The 15,177-nt window shown below is 58.4% G+C and overlaps 1 protein-coding gene across 1 annotated transcript in view; it reads right to left on the bottom strand.

Annotated features, from left to right (window-relative positions):
* The window catches only part of ERI3 (ERI1 exoribonuclease family member 3), a 142,294-nt gene that overhangs the window by 6,492 nt on the left and 120,625 nt on the right, over positions 1–15,177 (bottom strand). Inside the window, exon 7 of the mRNA XM_074266139.1 lies at positions 787–886. Within this exon, the coding sequence (XP_074122240.1) occupies positions 787–886 (100 nt within the window). The remainder of the gene's footprint in view (positions 1–786; positions 887–15,177) is intronic.

The following is a 15,177-nucleotide window of genomic DNA, read 5'->3' as shown; positions in this document are numbered from 1 at the left end:
GTCCGGGAGGCCAGCGGGGGGGGGGGGGGGCATGGGGGCCAGGAGGCCTCGTTCCCGCTCACACAGGACAAAGGCCCGGCTCCGGTTCCCACGGAGAGCGGACAGGGCCCGGGGCACGGCCCACTCTGGGAGGCCCGTGTGGTCAAGGACACGCGTCCCTGGGTTTCAGGGAGAGCGCGGCGAGAGCTCCGGCCCCCACTAAGCCCAGCTGTCCCCCAGCCCCCCACATCTGAGGACCACGTTCTCATGCCGCCACCACCGTCAATAATGCAGCCAGAGTCATCGCTCAGAAGGACCTTACTAATTAAAAGCTGGTGAGGTTTAAATAATTCATCTCCTTAACTCGTATCGATCCCAGAGTTTAGTGGCCAGAGCCTTGAAACAATATTAAACAGCTCCCTTCAGGAGCAGAGCTGGCGGCAGTTTCTCTAAGGAGGTCCCCCAGCCCCCTCCCCTGCCCTGAGCAGGGACACGAGGCACAAAGGGGGCAGGGGAGGCTCCCTTACCCCTGTCCCCCCAGCTCTCGGAGCCAGTCCACTGACCCCCGAGCCCTGCCCACAGGCCGCCCTTTGGAAACCCGAGCAAAATCTCGAGAACCACCGAGTCCCGAGCCGCTGACGTATCCCGACCAAGGCGGCCCAGGGAGGCACGGAGCTCCCCGCGGCGCCCGCCCCCCTCCCCCGGCACCCAAAAGGCCCACGGCGGCAGAGACAGGGTGGGGGAGGGAGGAGGGGAGGGGAGGGGGAGCAGGCGGAGGACAGAGAGGCCGAGGCCGCGGAGACTGACCGATGCCGCTGTGAGGCCGTCCTATGTGCTGGAGGTTGAGGCCTTTGTTCATATCTAGAAGTCCGTTCTTGGGCCAGCTGCCCATGGCAAAGCTGTAGGCCTGGAAGAGAGGAGGAGACTGGTTAATGGAGGCCTGGACACCCCCTTCCACAACACTCCCCCCACTTGCCCCCAGGTGCTTACAGGCCCCCCTTGTCCCCCACTCCGGGGTCCGGCCCGGATCAGTGGGGGGGCCCTCGCAGGGAGAGCGAGAAGGCCTGGTGGCCCAGCAGTCCTGCAGCCCGTGAGCCAGGCTTGGCTCTCAGGCTATGCAGGGTCCACATAATTAATAGTAATTAATAGCACATGAGGTGGGTCCTAGAGGGAGGTGATTAGCAATTACAACTCCTAATTAAGTCAATGCCTAATTCCCAGCCCTCCTGCTGTGTACACAGCCCTCTCCCCCTCCCCTTCTTCTCCCAAGCTGCAAGTCTGCCGCCTCCTGGCCCCTCCCTCTGCAGCCGTCGCCCCCACCCCGTACCCTGGGCAAGCCCCGAGGCGGGAGGGACACCCACAGGACAAGGGCCCCAAAGCCCCGGCCGGCCTCCTCCTGGCCACCGGGGGTCTGGTAAACACTGCGCTGGCTCGGCGCGGGGAGCTCGCAGTCCGAGAGCACACGCGCGGGTCTGGGGGCTCCGAGGAAGGGGAGGTGCCCGTCTGGCAGGTGATGGGCAGCTGGGCCTTGCAGGAATGGCATTACAGGCAGGGGGAACAGTGTGAGCAAAGGTGTGGGGACCGGAGAAGCTCTACCTAAGAGCAAGGAGGGCAGGAAAAGACAAAGGATTGGAGAGATGGATGAGAGGGCCCTGTGCTAAGGTGCCCTACAAGCCCATTTAACAGCTGAGGAAACTGAGGCAGGTGGGTTAAGTGACTTGCCCAGGATCACATAGCTGGGAAGCATCTGAGGCTGGACTCGAACTCAGCTCCTGGCTCCAGGCCCAATGCCCTGCACCACCAGCTGCCTCTGCCTGTCCTGCCCTGGCTCACTGTCCCAGAGCCCCCGGTCCTACCTGGCGGGAATCAAGGTCGTCAGCCAGGCCTTTGGACTACCTGAGAAAACTCCCTAAGCAGCCCCCATGTGTGAGTGCGTGCGTGTGTGTGTGTGTGTGTGTGTGTGTGTGTGTGTGTAGGGGGGTTGTCTCTGCTCCCCATGAAGGTCAAGTGCACACTTATGCATATTCAAAGCCCACTGCCCATCGATCTGCTGTTAATTGTTTTTCCTGGGGTTGGGGAAGGAAGTGCCAGGGGCATCGATCTGCTCCCTGGCCCCCCCAGCTCCTCTCTCCCTTCTTCTTACACCTCCTGGGGGTGGGGGGCAGGAGGGGGAGGGGGCCTCCTCCCGCCCTCTGCCAGGGTCTGCAGGGGGCACTAACCCCGCTCAGCTTTAAGTTGCTGACTAGATCCCCCCACCCCATCAGGAGAGATGCTCTGGTGTTTAATATTTAAAGGCAGCCTTTAATCTTTAAACAGCAAAGTTCGGCTCCTGACTGTTAACTCAGCACTGAGGGGGAGGAGGGGAGGTTAGAGGGCCTTCTCTGGGGCTCCCGGGGTCATGGCGAGCCCTGGCCGGCAGGCACCGGAAGGGCCCCCTGCGGCGGGGGGATGGCAGCGATGGCCTCCCCTCCAAGGAGTAAGTTTATGCCCCTTTGAGGGCTGGAGCCAGACCTTCCAACCCAGCAGAGGAGCAAAGCAGAGGGGCCGGGCAGGCTGGCACAGGCCGGTGGAGGCGGAAAGGAGGAGAGGCTTTCTGGGGGGAGCAAGGGGCCAGAAGCTTCTGGGGACTTCTAGGGGAGGCAAGTGAGGGCGTAGGCCCAAGGTCACACACTAGAGGTGTGGATAAAAGGTTCAGAGGGTACGTCCAGGCTGGCAGAGGCTGCCAACAAGGAGGGAAAGTCGAGGTGGGCCTGGAATCCGGGCCATGAGTTCTCTCTGTGGTGCCCCCGGAGCCCTGGGGTCAGCGCTGAGGGAGCTGGGGGTGGAGGAATCATGTGGACACTCGACTTGCTTGGCAGACAGGGCTGGGTCAGGCCAGGGTAGTGCAGCGGGTTCTGGGCCGGGCAGTGCCCTGACCTGCACTCCCTTCTCTCAAACACCAAGTCTGGCCCCCTCTTCCTCCAGTCAGGCCTTAGGAATCCCTGTGCTGAGTGAGGGGAGAGGGGAGTGGTCCCCCAGGGGGCTTCGCTCCTTTCTCAGCCCCCCCTTCCCCAGCCCCACCAGGGAGGTCCCCTAAGAACCCCATTTCTGAAGCCTCAGCCCAGGCCAAGGTCCTCGGTAGCCCCGGGGCACAGGGTGCAGGACCCCAACTGGGAGCTAGCCAGCCCGGAGGTCAGCCTCCGGGGGGTCGGGTCTTGGGCCAGCTGGCCTCGCTCAGAGCCGAGCAGGGGAGGGAGAAGCGGGGGCCCTTCCCAGCTTTCAAGTACTTTAAAAATCACTTACAAAGGCAGGATTAAACGATCAGAAATTCCATTTAATAGGACAAATAAAGAAATAACCATCTACTCTATCAGCCCTGAGAAGGCAAGCTGGGTATTTTTTTTCCTCTAAAAAGGAAAAAAAGGAAGGAAGGGTGGAAAAAAGAAGGATAATGTGTGTTTACTCAAGCAAAGAAAAAAATATTTAAGTGATGTCGGCGAGAAGATTGCAGTAACTAGTGAAGAATAACATCGTCTACTTTGCTGTCAAATCACACCCGAATTTCAGTAATAGATTCTCGTCTGACACTCAATTCAATTCGAAGGTGATCCTGCTTTATCCCAACACATCAAATATTAAACACGCGTATTAGCAGGTGCCGAGCTCGCTTCCCAGCTTAGCGCTGGGCGGGCGGCGACGCACCCAGCCCCTGCCGCGCTCTCTCCCGCCTCCCGGGGCCTCAATGTTATCTCGACACCTTCATCCCGGGTGACAGAGACCCTTATCACAGCTGTCTGGGGGGCCGGGGGCCCTTTGTGCCCGTTATCGTCGCCGGCTTCTCATCAAAGAGCCCCCGTTCCTCAGCTGAAGGAGGGAAGAAAGTGTGTGAGGGGAGACAGAGACAGACAAACTGAGAGAGAGAGACAGAGAGAGAGAGAGAGAGAGAGAGAGAGAGAGAGAGAGAGAGAGAGAGAGAGAGAGAGAGAGAGACGGAGGGAGGGGGGGAGAGGGAGGCGGGCGAGTGGCCCCCAGCCCAGCTCCACCGTCTGACTGATGTCTTTCACGAAGGGCAGTCTAGCTTGTCAGAGCCCGGGTGGAGATGAATGGGCACATCTCGGCGGCGGCCTGTGGCTGTCATGCTGGGCAGTTTCCCATTCCCAGAGAAGGCACGGTCGCCTAGTGTCCGTGACCCGGCCCCGAGCCCGCTTCTCCCTGCTGAGTGTCTGATTTTCACACACTCCTCTCCCCCTCGGCTCACGGAAGGGCTCACGACAACACGGTTAATGCCCGCTGCGGGCCCTGGCAGGGAGAGCAGGCGCGGTGCCGAGGGGTCCAGACTCCCAGACCGGGCTTCCTTCCCATCGGCTTCGCCCATCCGCCCTGCAGGGTCTTAGAGAAGAGAGCCTCAGTTTCCTGTGGTGTCAGAGGAAGGGTTTCCAGCCCCACCTCTAGGGCGCTCATCAAACACCGGGCCCACAAGCCCTGTCCCCCTGCCCCGGGGCCTGGGCCAGAGAGGCTGCAGAAGGGGCCTCGGTTGATCAAGAGGCATTGCCCAAGCAGGCCCTACTGGCCCACCCAGCCCCGCCTGGTCACTGGGGACAAGCCCTCCTCTCGGGGAGCTCAATGGCAGAGACACCCATGCAGACACGGACACACGCAGAATGTGAACCAAGCAAGTCCCAGGTGGGGCACTACCAACCAACCAGTCAGTCAACAAGCACCGATTAATCACTTACTGAATGCCTGGCTCTGGGGCAGGTGCCAAGGCACAGAATCACACAGAATCCCCCTGCCCCGAGCGGCCGAGCCTGAGCCCTGAGCTCTTGGCTGTACCTGCTGGAGGCCTGGGAGGGGAGGATGGAGCTGGGCCTGGAGGACCAGTGAGAGGGGAGCACAAGGGATGCCACGAGGAGGACCAGAGAGCAAAATTTAGGAGGGCTGTGAAGGTCAGCGTGGAGGAGTCCAAGGCTAATGCTCTTCCCGGTCTGTGGACATCACATGAGAATGGAACACGTTGCCAAAGTGGCTGGTGCATGCCCCGGCTGTACCCCCGGCCTAAGTGAGGGTCTGCTCATCCCTTCCAAGGCTCCAGGGCCATGGGGCCCCAGCCCCAGCAGGAGCCTGTGCGAGGGGACAAGATCTGGACCGGCAGGAGGCAGGCTGAGGCCGGCTAGCAGGAACCCTTCACATGACAGAGCCCCAATGGGGACTAGGTGGCAGAAGCAGGATGGCCGCACTGCAGGGGGGACCACCCTGAGGCTGGGCTCAGAGGCTTTTGGGGTCCCTTCTTAGAACCCCACTAACTGACGACCTGTGGCCAAGGCTTGTGGTCAACGTGAGGGCACCGGCTTGCTTCGGAGTGTGAAGAACCCCTGCTGGGCCTGGACCTAGTACCACATCCTCCCACTCACCCTGCCAGGACAAGCATCCTGGATTTAGGGGGAGCCTGCTTCATGAGGGGAGAATAACAGAGACACAGAAGGGTGGCGGACTTGGATCTGGGCCCAAACTCTGCTTCCTGCTGTTGCTGTAACTGTGGGTGGGCCCTTCATTCCCCCGTGGGTTCCCTGACAGGCCCGGTCTCTTCACTCCCACCTGCTGGCCCAAGGTGGGGGGGCACAGCGGTCTGCCCCCCCAAAAGCCTTGCCTGCCTCGGAGCTGGCTTCTAGCGCCGCCCCTCCCCCCGCCTCCCCGCCTCCCAGGTCTCAGTTTAATTTCCGTGCCTGGGCTGGGAAGCAGGTGCCCCGACTCCCTCCCGGGAGCTCCCGGGCCCAAGCTTCTCCCTCCCTGGATGCTGCCCCATTAGTTTAGTGCCCAGCCATCTGCGACGGCGCGGGCAGGCCGGCCCCCAGTGTATCGGGAGCCTTCCATTAGCGCCTTTAATATTCTGACACCTTAGCCCAGCCTGCTATTACATGCAAACACTGATCGCCCTGTGAAATTACATTGCTGGGCCTGCGAAAATGGAATTGTGTATAATCAGGCTGCTCCATGCACTGTCAGTCCCATCCCCAGCCTGCGCCGAGCCGGCTTACCCCGGGCTTAGCAGCTGCTCCAAGTGTATTGGGTTTTAGAGATGGAGTAGCCCTCGTCAGGAGCCTCTCTGCAAGGGGGGGAACGAGCGGAGGGGCCGGCCCTGCCTCCGACCCAGCCGGCCCCACGCACTCCCGGGACAGCCCTCAGCCGAGAGAGAGACAGACCCCAGCCTCTCCAGCGGGGCGCCTGGAGCAGGGGCCGAGGGGCCTCACAGACCACTGTCGAACACAGCCTGGGTGATGGAGGCCCAAGGTAGAAGGGGCTGGCACTGGCTGGTGGGCTACGGGGCAGGGGGGAGGGAGGGGGAGGAGGCAGGTCCGATGCAGGCTGCTGAGCCGCCCTGGCCAAGGGGCCACCCCAGGGAGGAGGGAACGGGCTAGCGGTCACCCAGGACTCACCGTGTCCCCCGAACAGCCGTCACCCTTGGGCCCTCACCAGTGTACCCCGTCTCCGGACGACCTTCTAGAGCAGACCTCCGGGGACTAAGCCTCCGTCACCTGAGTCCCCTCAGCTCCACCTTGGGAGGGAGCGATCCTGACTGGGAGGTGAGTAAAACCCTCCTGACTCATTCTAGCAGCCACCCACTCTCACAGTAACCCGGCCCACGCCTCTCAGGACTGGCCCATCTCTCCGTCTGAGAACAGCCCGATCAGTGCTGGCTCTGCTCTGGAAGCCACTCGCTGCCCTGCGCCTCCACTGCCCAGACCCAAGCTCTGGCCCTGGCCCTGACCTGTCCTGCCGTCCTCCACAGGGAGGGAAAGTCCTCAAGAACAGCCCTTTTACCCCGTCCGTGCTCCTCCAGCACCCGCTTAGCCCAGGGTCTGCCCAGAGTAGGAGGTGCTTCTTCCACTCCTTCAGTCACCCTGTGACCCCTGGACAAGGGACTTCTACCTCAAGAGTCTGGGCCGGGGGGCAGCCAGGAAGCCTGGGGAGGTTCGGAATGCCCCTCCTCAGGAAGGTTCCCTGGCCATGGGGTGCGGGTGCTAGGAGGGACCAGAAGATAGCCGGGGATGTGTGAAAGCTTCCTCGAGGAGCAGGGCTGGGTGGGAGTGCCACAAGGGGGACGGTATCTGTCAGAAAGACCCAGTGAGGGGAAATGGGAGGCAGTGCCGGCGAGGGAAGGGCACCAAGAGGGGTCAAATCCTGCCTCCTCTACAAATGAAGGAGAGGGACCCCATATCCTCAGAGATCTAGGTCTAGAATCAGTCAACAACATTGATCGAGCATTTATTATCTTCCAGGGACTGTGCAAAGCCCCGGAGAGACTGAGAGAGATAAAGGTACCGAGACTGGCGTGTATGTGTGTGTGCACATGCCTTGCACGAGTGCGAGTGTACCTGCGTGTGTGCGTGAGAGTGCATGCATGGTTAAGGTGGGGGAGTGGGGGAGGCTTGGGGTCTGGAGGGACGCCGATCATCCAGGGCTCACCCAGGGGAGAGAGGACAGACCCTTGGACTCTTGCTTGTTTGGAAAGAACAGAACCAAGAGGGCTGACAGAAAAAAAGAGGAGCTTCCCAAGGGCCTCTCAGCAGCCTGGAGCTGCCTGGCCCGGCTGAGCTGTCCGAGGATCCCTCCCTGGGATGAGATGCTAGCCCTGGGTCCTCTTGGGAAGGTCTCCCGGGAATAGGAGGGGGCTGCAGTCACATACACAGCGTGACGAGCAGGGAGTGCAGGCAAGGGCAAGTCGCTGCTGGGGAAACTGAGGAGCAGATCAGCATGTAGCTGCTTAGGGAGAACACAGAAGGGGAACAGGGCGCCTGGGCTGAAGCCTGCGGGGCTCTACCAAGAACTGGCCTCAGTCCGGCAACTCTGGTCCGGAGCCGCCTGCAGGGCGCTTATGGGCTGCAGAGGGCACAACTGCTCACAGACAGCACGTATAAAACACACAAATACAAGGCCCAGCCCAGACGCAATAATGGACGCCATAGTCCAGCCCAGACTCGCCAAGGCCCAGCCCAGACTCACCATAGTCCAGCCCAGACTCGCCAAGGCCCAGCCCAGACTCGCCAAGGCCCAGCCCAGACTCACCATAGTCCAGCCCAGACTCGCCAAGGCCCAGCCCAGACTCGCCATAGTCCAGCCCAGACTCGCCAAGGCCCAGCCCAGACTCGCCATAGTCCAGCCCAGACTCGCCAAGGCCCAGCCCAGACTCACCATAGTCCAGCCCAGACTCGCCAAGGCCCAGCCCAGACTCACCATAGTCCAGCCCAGACTCGCCAAGGCCCAGCCCAGACTCGCCAAGGCCCAGCCCAGATTCACCATAGTCTAGCCCAGACTCGCCAAGGCCCAGCCCAGACTCACCATAGTCCAGCCCAGACTCGCCAAGGCCCAGCCCAGACTCGCCATAGTCCAGCCCAGACTCGCCAAGGCCCAGCCCAGACTCGCCATAGTCCAGCCCAGACTCGCCAAGGCCCAGCCCAGACTCGCCAAGGCCCAGCCCAGACTCACCATAGTCCAGCCCAGACTCGCCAAGGCCCAGCCCAGACTCGCCAAGGCCCAGCCCAGACTCGCCAAGGCCCAGCCCAGACTCGCCAAGGCCCAGCCCAGACTCACCATAGTCCAGCCCAGACTCGCCAAGGCCCAGCCCAGACTCGCCATAGTCCAGCCCAGACTCGCCAAGGCCCAGCCCAGACTCGCCATAGTCCAGCCCAGACTCGCCAAGGCCCAGCCCAGACTCGCCATAGTCCAGCCCAGACTCGCCAAGGCCCAGCCCAGACTCGCCATAGTCCAGCCCAGACTCGCCAAGGCCCAGCCCAGACTCACCATAGTCCAGCCCAGACTCGCCAAGGCCCAGCCCAGACTCGCCAAGGCCCAGCCCAGATTCACCATAGTCTAGCCCAGACTCGCCAAGGCCCAGCCCAGACTCACCATAGTCCAGCCCAGACTCGCCAAGGCCCAGCCCAGACTCGCCAAGGCCCAGCCCAGATTCACCATAGTCTAGCCCAGACTCGCCAAGGCCCAGCCCAGACTCACCATAGTCCAGCCCAGACTCACCATAGTCCAGTCCAGACTCGCCATAGTCCAGCCCAGACTCACCAAGGCCCAGCCCAGACTCACCATAGTCCAGCCCAGACTCACCAAGGCCCAGCCCAGACTCACCATAGTCCAGCCCAGACTCGCCAAGGCCCAGCCCAGACTCACCATAGTCCAGCCCAGACTCGCCAAGGCCTAGCCCAGACTCGCCAAGGCCCAGCCCAGACTCGCCAAGGCCCAGCCCAGACTCGCCAAGGCCCGCCCAGACTCGCCAAGGCCCAGCCCAGACTCACCATAGTCCAGTCCAGACTCGCCATAGTCCAGTCCAGACTCGCCATAGTCCAGCCCAGACTCACCATAGTCCAGTCCAGACTCGCCATAGTCCAGCCCAGACTCACCATAGTCCAGCCCAGACTCGCCAAGGCCCAGCCCAGACTCGCCAAGGCCCGCCCAGACTTGCCATAGTCCAGCCCAGACTCGCCAAGGCCCAGGCCAGACTTGCCATAGTCCAGCCCAGACTCGCCATAGTCCAGTCCAGACTTGCCATAGTCCAGCCCAGACTCGCCAAGGCCCAGCCCAGACTCGCCATAGTCCAGCCCAGACTCGCCAAGGCCCAGCCCAGACTCACCATAGTCCAGCCCAGACTCACCAAGGCCCAGCCCAGACTCACCATAGTCCAGCCCAGACTCACCAAGGCCCAGCCCAGACTCACCATAGTCCAGCCCAGACTCGCCAAGGCCCAGCCCAGACTCGCCATAGTCCAGCCCAGACTCGCCAAGGCCCAGCCCAGACTCACCATAGTCCAGCCCAGACTCGCCAAGGCCTAGCCCAGACTCACCAAGGCCCAGCCCAGACTCGCCAAGGCCCAGCCCAGACTCGCCAAGGCCCGCCCAGACTCGCCAAGGCCCAGCCCAGACTCACCATAGTCCAGTCCAGACTCGCCATAGTCCAGTCCAGACTCGCCATAGTCCAGCCCAGACTCACCATAGTCCAGTCCAGACTCGCCATAGTCCAGCCCAGACTCACCATAGTCCAGCCCAGACTCGCCAAGGCCCAGCCCAGACTCGCCAAGGCCCGCCCAGACTTGCCATAGTCCAGCCCAGACTCGCCAAGGCCCAGGCCAGACTTGCCATAGTCCAGCCCAGACTTGCCAAGGCCCAGCCCAGACTCACCATAGTCCAGCCCAGACTCTCCAAGGCCCAGCCTGACACATGCTGGGAACACCAGGACATAGGACTTCCCCAGACCTTATGGCCCATTTCTACTTCAAGCTCTGGGAACAGTGACCAATCCACTCGAGTGTTTCTCTACCAGAGGGACTGTCCTGTGGTTTTTCCGGTTACCCAGTGATTCCTTGGACCAAAGTGTCCTTCAGAGGCCGTTAACGCCATGTAGGTCTTGTTCTCCTCTGGGAATGTAAGCTCCCTGAGGCCAAGAACAGCTTCATCTATGTATCTGTGGCCTCAATACTTGGCACAGAATCTAGAGTCAGGAAGACCTGAGTTCAAATCTGGGCTCAGCCACTTCCTAGTTGTGTGACCCTGGACAAATCACGTCACCCTGTTTGCCTCAGTTTCCTCATTTGTAAAATGAGCTGGAGAAGGAAATGGTCACCCCCCCCCCCAGTATCTCTGCCAGGAGAACTCCAAATGGACTCCCAAGGAGTCAGACATGACTGAACAAGAAGTACTTAATAAATGCTTTTCGTGCGCTTGTCATTATTCCCCCATCACTGACTCATTGATTCTTTCATTTCTGATACTCTTTTCTTGTCTCACTTCCCTTTTCCATTAGGCCAAGGATGGTGTGAGCACAGGGCAAGGGAGGTGAAGGCAGGGAGAGAGCACCAGCCGCATGGCCCGGATGGAAAACTGGCCAGGAGGCTCACTGAGCCTGCCAGGCTGTCCTGAGGGACCGGGGAGTGGGGAGGGCGCCCGATGCTCAGAAAAGGGACCAGAGTCTGCCAACACAGGGACGGTTAAACATGGCAGTTATGGTGACTTCTCATACTCCTGCCTGGGCTGCTTTCTCCTCACTGGAAGGCAAGCCTGAAGTTAAGTGCTGACTGAAAGTCCTTTCTTTCCTTCTGTCTACACTGATAATGACAGCCGCTAGCATTTACAAAATCAGCAAAGTGAATATTCTCTCATTTCATCCTCACTCAGGGAAGGGGTGCTTATCATTCCCACTTTCCAGAAGGGGAAACTGAGGCGGATAAAAGCGAAGTGACTTGCCCAGCATGGGTCACACAGTGTCTGAGGCTGAATTTGAACTCTGGTCTTCCTTACTTGAGGCTCAGCTGCTGCCCCATCTAGGTGCCTCTGCCTCTGTATTCTGTCATCTCTATCATCACCATCAGCATCTCTATTTAAGGCCTTGCACAGTGCCTAGAATAAAGTGGGTGTTTGATAAATGCTTGAGTGACTGTCTTTCTATGCATACATCTATTCTATCTATGCATACATCCATCGATCCATTCACCCGCCTGTCTCTCTTCCTTCTATCCCTTCATCCACATATCCCTCCATCATGTATCCATCCATCCATCCCACCTCTCCCTCCCTTCATCCTTCTATCCTTCCATCATCTATCCATCCATCTACCTATTTATTCACCCACCTACTCCTTTTTCCATCTATCTATCTATCTATCTATCTATCTATCTATCTATCTATCTATCTATCCATCCGTTCATCTATCATCTCTCTCCTCTCTCTGTCTCTCTCTCTGTCTCTCTCTCCTCTCTCTCTGTCTCTCCTCTCTCTCTATCTCTGTCTCTTTCTCTCTCTCTGTGTCTTTCTGTCTCTCTCTCCTCTCTCTCTGTCTCTGTCTCTCTCCTCTCTGTCTCTCTCTCTCTCTCTGTCTCTCTCTCTCTGTCTCTCTCTCCTCTCTCTCTTTCTCTCTCTCTCTCTCTGTCTCTCTCTCTCTCTCTGTCTCTCTCTCTCTGTCTCTCTCTCTCTGTGTGTGTGTCTCTCTCTCTCTCCTTTCTGTGTCTCTCTCTCTCCTCTCTGTGTCTCTCTCTCTCCTCTCTGTGTCTCTCTCTCTTTCTCTCTCTCTCTGTCTCTCTCTCTCTCTGTCTCTCTCTCCTCTCTCTCTGTCTCTGTCTCTCTCTCTCTCTGGCTTCAACAACAAAAGCCGTGGTCATGCTAGATTATTCTGATTTCCTTCTTTTCTGACAGGGTTAGCTCATCATAATAAGAAGAAACATTTTACTCAACCTGCAAGGTTCTTTACGAATATTATTCCTCTGAACCTTGGGGAGCAAACGGAGGTGTTATTATTACCTCCATTTTAGAGATGAGAAAACTGAGCCAGACAGTGGCAAAGTGACATTCCCACAGTGAGCTAGCTCCGAGGGCAGATCACGATCGGGGGAGCACAGTGTAGTTATCATCTTTAGCCGACATCTGATTTTAGCAGAGCTTCTGATAAAGTGTCTCCTACCATTCGTGTGGAAAAGATGAAACACAATCCGATGGATCGGGAGCTGTGTGGATGGCCAGAGGCAAAATGTAGTCATTAATGGTGTAATGTCAGCTTGGCGGGAGGTCTCCAGTGGAGTGCCCCAGGGATCTGTGCTTGGCCCAGTGCTGTTTAACATTCTTATCAATGCCTGGGATAAAAGCACAGATGTCGGGCGGCTTTGCAGATGACACAGGACTGGGAGGGATGGTTAACTAACGTACTGGATGACAGAGTCAGGATCCAAAATGATCCTGACAGGCTCCGCCATTGGACTGAACCTAAAAAGAGGTAATTCAATAGAGGTAGAAAATGTAAAATCTTATCTCTGAATTCAAAAACCCAACTTTGCAAGTACAAGGGGAGGCAAGATGAGACAGCCATTGTTCTGAAAAAGAGCTGGGGGTTTCAGTGGACTTCGAGCTCAGTGTGAGTACTGGTGTGATGTGGCAGCCATCAGTGGCTCTGAATGAAAGCCGGGGCTGCATTGGAAGGGGCCGAGCTCTCGGGACGAGGAGGTGACGGCTCCACCGTGCTTTCCTCCCCCTGTTAGGCCTGTCCATGGGCTGCTTTCAGTTTGGGTCATTATATTTTATTTATCACATTACCTTCTATTCTATTTTAGGAAGGAGTGCCCGAGGAGGAGAACCAGGCTGGAGGATGATGAGGAGCGGTTGGAAAGAACTGGGCTCGGCGAGTCCGGAGAAGACAAGAGGCTGGAGTATAAACTACTTGAAAAGTATCAACTACTTGAAAGGCCGTTACGTGGAAAAGGCATTAGGCTTGCTCTGATTAGTGACAGAACAAGGGGCAATGGGGAGAGATTTTTAAAAAAGGCAAAAGGGACCACCAGTGCCGGCTAGCTTTCCACAGGCTGACTCGGGAGGGGACAGGAAATAAATTCATAAAATGCTTTTACTCATCTGTGATTAATTCCTTGGATCACTCCCCCAGTAGCAATTCCAAAGCCTTTCTTCCCTGCTCAAGACCCCCAGATCCCCCCTCCCTTCCAATGACCTCCTCTCATAGAGTCCAGCAGGCTGATCGTTGCCTCCCTACCTCCCAGAGCTTTCCCTACTGCCTTCAAATGTTCACAGTCTCTCCCATTAAAAAAGAAGAAAAAGAAAGTAGATCATATCATCCCCTCAACCCATTGTCCTACAGCTCTCCTCCTTCTAGGTTTTGTCCTCTGCGAAATGGGACAATAAGAGCACCTGCCTTGTGGGTTTTGTGAGGATCAGATGAGAGTAATTGTAAAGCATTTAGCAGAGGGGCTGGCACAGAGGAGGAACTATATAAATGTTAGCTATTATTGTCATTATTATGGATGAGAGAGGTAGAAAAGAGGAGATCTGGCAACAGCTGGATGGGGGAGGGATGGGGGAGGGAGAGAAGTGAGGGGCGATGACAACAAAATAGAAAGGTTGGGCAGAGGGGAAAGATAACTTTCCTGGACGTGAGTCCGAGGTGCTACTGGGATGTCAGGGGGAGCTGTCGGCCGGATGCTCAAGGAGGATGCTGGGGCTGATGGGGCCCTGGCTCTGGGGACATCCAGGATGGACGTGGGGGAGCCACGACCGCTCGGGGCAGCGTCCCGCGGCAGTGCCGGGAAGCCTAAGCTCTTCTTGGCACTCTCCCCTCCTCGGCTCCGGGGCTTCCCCGGGGAGGCCCTTCAGTGACTGAGGGTCAGATGCTTTGATTTTCCTAGTCACCCCCTGCCGGCTGTTCTGAGACAACTCCCTCAGCCCTTGCCACCCCTCAGCCCCCTGCCAGGATGGCTAGCTGTGAGAAACCCTCCCCACCACAGCTGGGCTCTGCAGCTGCGTCCCAAGCTTCCACCGCGGCCCGTTCTGGGGCTGAGGGCCAAAGCCTGGACCAGTGGGCTGCCATGGCAGGACTACTTCCCTTCCTTTCCCCTTCCAGCTCTTCTGTCCACCCCTTCCTACCGAGATAAGCTGTCTGGAGGAGAAGCCTTTCCCAGTATGGGGACATACTCAGGCCTGGCCAGTGAGGGGAGGAAAAAGGAGCATCGGGGAGCAGTCAGCCGGAGCAGAGAAGATTATGGGGACCCCCCCAAAGACAGCTCCCCGGGCCCTGAGAAACATGCTGATCACCCCTGACCTGACAAGTGGCTGACGGCACCACACCCAAGAGGAGCCAGAAGGCTCCTAGCCACACAGCCCCTGCCAAGGGGTGGCCTGTCCCTGGCCAGGGCACGGGTGTGGGGGGGAACAGCAGGGCAGATACGACCCTGCGCCCACCGCACCGGGTCAAAGCCGAAGCCCGGCTCGGAGCCTCCCAATGGCTGCTTTCACCTTTCCTCAACGACCAGAAGGAAGCGATCCAGCTTCGCTGGGCTGGTGGTGGCGGCGGAGGCAGCGGGCCTCAGGCTGTGAGTCTGGTGGGCTTCCTGGCCTGGCAGCCCCCGTACCTTCCTTTGTTTTCCTTCGCTGCCACTTATTTTTAGCCAGCGCTCTCCTCCGCCCCAGGGGGCCTTGGATTGAATGAAACGCGACCCCCAGCTCCAATAAGTGTATTTCAATTACATCTGTCACCGTGTAACGATATAATGATATATCATGTGATATTAAATCCATGGTAATCATATCAGTGATTTTTTTAATAGTGCGCTAATCGCATTATTACATCTCTATAATTAACAAACAGGAGGTATGGAAAGTCAGTGAAGGCGCAGCAGCCCCCCGCTCACCAAACAGGGCCTGTGGGCAACTGCAGCCCAGCGGAGAG

Source organism: Sminthopsis crassicaudata, chromosome 4 (genome assembly GCF_048593235.1).
Source record: "Sminthopsis crassicaudata isolate SCR6 chromosome 4, ASM4859323v1, whole genome shotgun sequence".
NCBI classification, from domain to species: Eukaryota; Metazoa; Chordata; class Mammalia; order Dasyuromorphia; family Dasyuridae; genus Sminthopsis; species Sminthopsis crassicaudata.
Note: the sequence above shows the minus strand (reverse complement) of the source record. Positions and strands in the feature narration are given on the sequence as shown.